Source organism: Ostrea edulis, chromosome 3, assembly GCF_947568905.1.
Source record: "Ostrea edulis chromosome 3, xbOstEdul1.1, whole genome shotgun sequence".
Classification (NCBI taxonomy): domain Eukaryota; kingdom Metazoa; phylum Mollusca; class Bivalvia; order Ostreida; family Ostreidae; genus Ostrea; species Ostrea edulis.
The window spans coordinates 14,509,965-14,518,188 of record NC_079166.1 but is presented as its reverse complement, the minus strand read 5'-3'; the positions used below and the strand labels follow the sequence as shown (position 1 = coordinate 14,518,188).

Here is an 8,224-nt window from a genome sequence, read left to right as displayed (position 1 = left end):
TCTTATATCATTTTTTCCAAACTTTTTAGTTTCATGAAAGTCAATAAAAATTATCCTATCAATTGTTTAAACATTCTAGGAATTTTCTTTACGTTACACTAGATATCGGGCTCAAAATTTCCATTATTTTTGTTGACAACTTGCATGGGTTACTGCAGACGATAAGGATATGTTTAAAACCATGAGAAAACAATGAATGGTTCCCATTCTTTCCATGGTAGGATTAATTTTAAATCTACCTCCTAAGAGAAAAGAGTTCTAAAAAGTCAGACGTAAATCGCAATCGTAAGTGTTACGACTACGGTAGGTTTCGTGAAACGCTCGTATACGTGCGAGTCAAATGATCTTAAACGTAATCGTACGTTTACGATCTACGATCGCTTAGTGAAACGGCCGCCAGGAGCCTAAGAGAAATAAACATCACATGTTGATCGGCCATACCCACCATGAACCCTTTATTTTGATCAATGAAATGTAATGGTTTCAATTCGATTATCTATTTGCATTATAATAATTCATTGTTTGCCTATCATTTCTCCGAGCTTTATTAGCAAACATTACAGACTCGCATGAAGACCAACGTGTCACTTAAATTGTTTCTATATTGTGTTGCATGATGGGAGACGTTTACGTATTACTGGGCATCTTGTGTTCTTCGTTCATTTTGTAAAACGCACTTTAATTTTTCCCATCGAGTTTTTGTTTTTACGTTCATTGTTAGAGATAGAGACAGGTTCGCCAAAAGGCTGATATGATGGTGAGATTACCATGTTTAACAGATGATATCAGTCTTCTTGGTGTTTATTGCGCATTGTAAATGTTCGTAGGATTTAACGATGTTTTGACATACAGAAGGTGTTATTTGGCACCTAAACAATGGTGTAAGTGTAAAGTTTTGACATGGGATTTAATATCATTACACTTTTAAAAAATAGATGAAAAGATTGGTTGAAATCAATTCCTAACAGTTATTCAATACTGCTTTTGCAGATTTTCAACTTTTTCCAAATTATGTGTTGTCTGGGCGGTACTAGAGGTAACAGCGATGGGAAAAGGTGAGAGATAAAGTTCTATATCATTATTTCATAGGTAAAACGTTTTCTGTCAGGTAAATAAGATACCGTTATATGTAGTATGAATGGACGTTAGGTTTACATGTATGCATCATCACAAATCTTACTAAAGATATATATCATTGTTTAATTACTTCCGTCGAAGTCTGGAATATTTTAAATCATATTAATTGTTATGAGATTGATCACTGTTCGTTATTTTCACCTTTCATTAAAACATGAAATGAAATCCAAATTCCCACTGCATTATTCATCTCCAGGTAAATCCATTCCCTGTACATACTGTAGATATAGATAACATGTGTAGGTTCTAAATGTACATATTGCATCATACATCGTTTAAACAAAGAAAATGGAGATCGTGTTTAAACATCAACTAATGTTTATTAATGTTTATGAATTCCTTGATAACTTCACTAAATGAAACGTAACAATTTAATTTAATTCAAATCCAACAGGACTCTGTTTGAACTCATTTTCTTAAAAAAAAAGAGCTGATGATATATTAAGTTTTGAAATAATGTATTTTATCACATATTCAAGATATGTAGCACCTTGTCAAATAAAATTCTATGATTTATCATCTGTGTTTGCCAAACTCTTTTTAATTTGTATTTCTTAAAGGAGTTATGAGATTGATCACTGTTCGTTATTTTTACCTCTCACACTGTTTTTAGGTTTCAACGTAACAACAAATGACAATACATATACATATCCATATGTGAAAAATAGCCTCAGCATCCGCTAATCAATAGGTAAATAATAAATAAAATATGACAACACATTGTAAAACGTAAGCGCTTTCATTTTAAAAACAGATCTTCAAACGGTGAAGATTATGTTTTGAAATGGAAGCATTTACGTTTTACAACGTGTTGTCATATCTAATTCAATCTTTTACACACACACACACACACACACAGAGATATATATATATATATATATATATATATATATATATATATATATGCCGTTTTTACTTCTAAATAAATCCAAGTATCGTAAAGGGCACTCCTACAACACATAGGCCTACTGTTTTGGTTGAGTAGGAAGGCTCCATTCAGTAATCAGTTCGTGAATTTCTGATTTCCTGTAGATTTACACTAAACCCTCATCACAGAATATAAACGCATTCACAAGACCCAGATTACACCAGCAGTTGATAATCAGTATATAAACATGGCGGATGTCCTGCACGCTAAATGACGTCACTGATGTCAGTGACTGCTTACGATTTCTGAAAGGTACGCATAGTTTGAAGTGTGCCCCAGGGCTAGTTCTTTGGTCCATGTACTAATAATGTTTATAAAACAAATCCATGTGATATAGGAATTGAATTGATTTCCGACCGATGTTAACATTTTGATTGGTCCTTAGTAAGGTTTCAATACAGAGAGAAGCGTTTATTTCCAAACATATCTCGTGGTTTATTATACGCAAGTGGAAAACTTCCGATGTAAGGATATTTTGAATAGCATTAATTCAGATGTAATTCTAAACGATTGCCTCAAAGGAAAATTATAACCTCTTTAAAGTTAAAATTTGATATGAATGTGCTCAGAGAGAGAGAGAGAGAGAGAGAGAGAGAGAGAGAGAGAGAGGATACATGTATATATATATATATATATATAGATGCATATAAAGGCTCATTACAATAATATCAGCACGAATTAACGATTTGATACAGCGATGAACAATTTTGTAGAATTGAAAGATTAAATGGAATGATGGGCATATACTGAATAAATGAGTCAACGCATTCTTAAAAGCTACTTTTATTTTGTCTAGCCATAGGCAATGAACAAAATCTTAGATTGTAAATAGTGATATTTGGTAGTGCATAACTCGTGTGTCGCGTGTGTTTTCCTTGTAGATACGACAGTGGAGATCCCGTGCTTGTACACGTGTTCGGCAAGACAATGTCGGTATGGATACCTACCAGTAGGCTGCCCACGGTGTCAATGTGCTCCTAATCCATGCCTGGTAATCCACCATACTCTCATTGTTAATTCTTATTTAAATCATGTTGTCGTACAATATAAATAGATGGACGTTTATAATTGCGCATAAAAATAAAACCTGTTTTCCGACACAGGGTTATACATGTAATTGGGACTTTAATGTCTCGGTATATACATGTACATGTGCAAAAGGAAGGAGAATGGGGGGGGGGGGGGATACATGTCTAACTACAATATGAAAATACGTATAACAATGAGCCTCAATATTTTTATTCGCAGTTTTCACAATGTCCGACCGGATTCTCGTGTTCCACTGAGCCTTCAGACTGTGGTTATCCACAGTGTCCGCATAAGGCGGTCTGTATTCACAACACAAAGAACGGAGGTGAGATCACGCCCTTACTGTCACTGAGAGGTGATACCGAATTTATTGCCTCGTATGGATATGTACTTAGTTTAAACAATATTTATTCGTAAATAATTTGATAATAATGTTTACAAACAATGTCTTATACATGTAATAGATTGAGAAACAAGCCAGAAGGCTTATATTACTCTCGCTCTCAATGTACTTCATTGTGCTGTATATGGAGTGTTACATTGGATAATTATATTATGTTAATGGGAAACGCACTATTAACTAAAATTTCATCAAGCTGAATATTACATATATAGAATTCATGTAGGTATCAGTATTTCTGTAAACATTGATATTCTAATCTTTCCCCCATGTTTCCAGACACTAGTTTTAATGAAATGTTTTTTAAAATTGGACATATGTTACAAATTATTTACTAACTAATTGTATAGTTCATTGTTATTTATTTTTTAGAGCAGCCTTGTGGATGTCGATCGGATTTTTCACCAGTGTGTGGAGCTGACGGACAGACCTATCCCAATGACTGCACGAGATACTGCGCGTAAGGTTTTTCTTTTTGTGTCCTATGTATTGCACGATTCACGTCATTGTCTGTGTCTAAATATAAATACGCAATATCATATATATACATGTATATAATATGTATTTAGCTATTTTGTTATTTCCAAATTTGAATTATTCTACATCATTTTGGCCTACCCTGTGTATTAAAAAATTGCATACCGAATCAGCATTCTAAATGAACTTATTGTTTCTTTTTTCATTTTTATTTGTTATTTGTATTTAAGTATTAAAAACATTCACCTAGGAAGCTAATTAATACAATATGATAATATTTTGTTCTCGTGAGTTATGGACATCATACATGTAGTTAGCACTGCCTAAAAAGTACCATTGTTTCGAACTTCTAATTTACTATTTTCTCTGTTGCATCAATTACATATTTCTGGTTAGCCTTGAGGATTGAGGCATGACGCCGGCCACACGACATGCACAGTCCGTCTTTAAATAGAGAGTTTGTTATATTATAATTGTGATCTTTTTCAAACTTTTGAATACGAATCACTAAAATATCATTGTAAATGTCGTATGATTATCATTCATGGCAACAATTTTTTTTGTCAGTGGTGTCCTGAAGAATAACGATGGATTCTGTCATTGTAAATGTTCCCGATTCTATGATCCTGTATGTGGAGCAGACGGGCAGTTCTTCATAAACAAGTGCTTTCTACAGTGTAGGTACGGCGGAAGTAATACGTCTGTATAATTACCATAATTCTAATTCGTTCAAAATATTTTTCCTAACGGGAACTTCAAACATTAGAACAGATGCGTAGGAATACATCGTCGGGACAAATGATCCGTAATTGCGGAAACGTTTGTGAATTTCGATAAGCGAGCATTAACATATTCGATTTAACTGTTCGATTTATAAAATGTACAATTGATACACCGAAAATGTATGTTCCTGGATAAGAAACAGCAAACACGTGGTGTGATATTCACATTAGATATATAATCCGAGTATGTAACAGTCTGCGCTCCTATACTCGCATCCAATTGAAGAATTTAGGTGCTAAGTGTCTGCATATTGCAATGCATTTATTTTTGTGGAGACAGCGTAGTTGTATATCCCATCAGAACCAGAGGTAAACAAAATTTATCGAAGCGTAAACTCTTCCTCAGCTGATTTATCAACCAATCAGAAGGATGTATATTAGATTGGAACTATGGTATCATTTAATGACAGCTAGGCATATTATAAACTGTACATGTGTACATCCATAGTGATATTGAATGTAATGGTGTATTATTATCGAAATGAATGTAAACCATTTCATATAATTATACACTGTACACATGTATAACGTTAAACAAACTTCAATGTGGCCGAGTGGTTGGAGCATCACGCTCAAAATCACACGGCCTTTCACCTCTGCCGGCGCGAGTTCGTGAGAAAGTTTCCCAGTTTATTTTCTGAAGGTCGATGGTCTCTTCCCAGGTACCTTGTATCTGGGTTCTCTCTTCCACCGATAAAAACTGGGCCTGACCAGATAACTGAAAAATTGTTGAGTGTGGCGGAAAACTTTAATCAATCAATCAATAAATCAATCAATCAATCATTATTTACTAGGTACAGAAATTGGGTATTTCTAATTTTATTTCAGTCTTGATGAATGAGCGTCAGTCAACATTTAATATCCTCACTATTAAATAGAATACAAGTTAAATCAATTTTGCAGTCAACTGATATCACAATGATATATTCATTACAGGGATACAGCTATGGGAACACATCACCTGTGCCCGTGTCAGTGTCCGTTGACCGTTAACACCGTGTGTGGAGTGGACGGGCAAACCTACATCAATGAGTGTGTTCTGAGCTGTGCGTAAGTAATATTTTGAAACACAACGTAAACTATCAGTTACCCGAGTTCAATCAATATTATCATATTATTATACCCCCTGCAAACGAAGTTTGTGGGGGGGGGGGGTACTGGAATCACTTTGTCCTTCTGTCCGTCTGTCTGTCCGTCTGTCCGTCCGTTTGTCCGTAGACGCAATTTCTCCGAAATTTATTTCTAATACCGCTGGACATATTTCATTCAAACTTTATGCACATCTTTTATATATTATGTAGTTGTGCATCTCCTATTTTCATTGAAATATTTTAACAGTTATAGAAGTTACGCACATTTTCTTTTCATTTTGGGGGTTGCACACTTTGTCCAGAGTTTAATTCTAATACCGTTGAACAGATTTGATTCAAACTTTATTCTCATCTTATATATATAATGTAGTTGTGCATCTTCTATTTTCATTGAAATATTTTAACAGTTATGGAAGTTACGGACATTTTCTGGCTTGGTTGTACTTGTAGTAATAGACACAATTGTCCAGAGTTTATTTCTAATACCGTTTTACGTTCATAAGTCAATCAGGAATTGAAGAAGTGGAAAGAAGTTCAACAATGAAGTTCAACGTGCTTGCATTAAATATTTCCCATCATCTTATATGCCCCGCGGGGGTATTAGTCCCATTAGGACAGTTTTAGTTAGAATAGGTCCTCGATACCCCTTGCTTGTCGTAGGAAGGCGAAGATAACGAACAGTGATCAATCGCATAACTCCTAGAAGCAATACAAAATAGGTAGTTGGGCAAAAACGGACCCCTGGACACGACAGAGGTGGGGTCAGGTGCCTAGGAGGAGTATGATAAGAACGGTCTAACAATCGGTATCAAACACGTCAGACAGCATTACATCCATTGACAGTTTGTATTGGCAAACTAGATCGTTAAAACGACCAGAGAATTTGCGAAATGCTGACTTTAATTTGATTAATTTAAATGGGGTGGTTCTCCGGATGATAACGCACCCCCCCCCCCCCAAATAAAACCGAGGCCCCTTGTCACAGCAGGTGTGGTACGATAAAGATCTATCTCTGCTCAAAGACCTTAAGCGCTGAGCATAGGACTAGATGTTGCAACCCTTCGCCGTCAATAGTGACCTCTCCATTTGAGTGAAAAATTCTCGAGCAGGACGTTAAACAATATACAGTAAATCAATATTGTATACGGAAATTTACCACGGATTACACAACATGTTCCATATATACCCTTCCGCCGATGAGTGTATGGATGGCCACCCGGGATAAATATTAACTTTACGTGCATTCTTAATTGAACCCGAAAACGATTTTTTTTTCTTTTTAACCGAATGATATTACATGTAATTACTTAGTCATTAAGATATATTTTGATGTTGTTTTTGTTTAGTTTTTGTTTTTTACAGTCCTGGGGTAAATAATGTGATATTAATACGTTCCAAGAAACAAACGTCATTAAATTTGTCCTTTTGAGTTTGTGGATTGCATGTAGGTGCACAAGATATCATGATGTCACTTAATTTACCTCCATCATTCGGAGCTCGCGCCTCGCACATTGACAAAGCGCCATCAGATATTGTCTGGTGACCCCACCACTAAGATCCAAAGTTAGATTGATTATACGTTATTTCCTAAGAATACATTAAGCTATCTGACTTATCTTGGTATATCATTTTCTATGATAAATCACTTTGGTGATAGGAGTCTTGTGATCTAGCTTTTCATAAATAAAAGCTCTTTACATAAAAAAGTGCAGTAAAACTTTGACTGCAGTGTGGTTTATGCTGGCTATTTCTAGGGGAATTCCAAAGAGACAGAACGGAAGCTGTGAGTGTCTGAAGATGTGCAACTCTGTTCGAAGACCCGTATGTGGTAGCGATTTCGTTACTTACACAAACGACTGCCATAGGAAATGCGCGTATGTATACCATATGTACATGTGACGAAAAAAAATAGTATGCCGAAGAAAAAACGTCATGTCGGCATTGCTTTAGTAATACTAACATCCATAAATCCAATAAAAATTGATTGTGATCACAATGACCATGATATCATGAGAATCAATTAGTGTACACAGTAAATATTCAGAAAGTAAAGTATCATCATGTTTCACGTGATTTGCTTTTTCAGGGGCGTAGATGTCTCCGTTAGGCGTCCTTGTACAACACCTCCAAGGAGACAGAACACTCGGACACGTCCAAGTTTAGCCCGTCAACTCTGATGGGAAAATCACAATAACACCAGCATAACTATCCCACCGCCGTATCTATCTTTCCGCATGTTTTTTTCTGCATTACATCTCGCTTTAGTGACATTATTAACGCATTCGTTGAAGAATTTAATCAATTTCACAGCACACCTACATAACTGAGCACTACAAACTTGGATGTACAAAAAGTTTTTTATAAACAGAACAAATCTTAA

General features: G+C 35.3%; 1 protein-coding gene across 1 annotated transcript; it reads left to right on the top strand.

Annotated features, from left to right (window-relative positions):
• The first annotated feature begins 734 nt into the window (after positions 1-734).
• LOC125675331 (serine protease inhibitor dipetalogastin-like) lies at positions 735-8,224 on the top strand. Its single transcript, XM_048912920.2, has 9 exons — positions 735-881; positions 991-1,055; positions 2,947-3,056; positions 3,314-3,419; positions 3,867-3,954; positions 4,539-4,652; positions 5,690-5,803; positions 7,599-7,718; positions 7,931-8,224. Exons 1-9 carry the CDS (start codon positions 877-879, stop codon positions 8,019-8,021), a joined length of 813 nt encoding a protein of 270 aa, XP_048768877.2. The 5' UTR covers positions 735-876; the 3' UTR covers positions 8,022-8,224.

Bases quoted from the DNA above. Each gene is read 5' to 3' on its own strand.
- LOC125675331 (XM_048912920.2), top strand. The intron at 5,804-7,598 runs GTAAGTAATATT...GGCTATTTCTAG, and splicing joins GAGTGTGTTCTGAGCTGTGC to GGGAATTCCAAAGAGACAGA. The intron at 7,719-7,930 runs GTATGTATACCA...TTGCTTTTTCAG, and splicing joins GACTGCCATAGGAAATGCGC to GGGCGTAGATGTCTCCGTTA.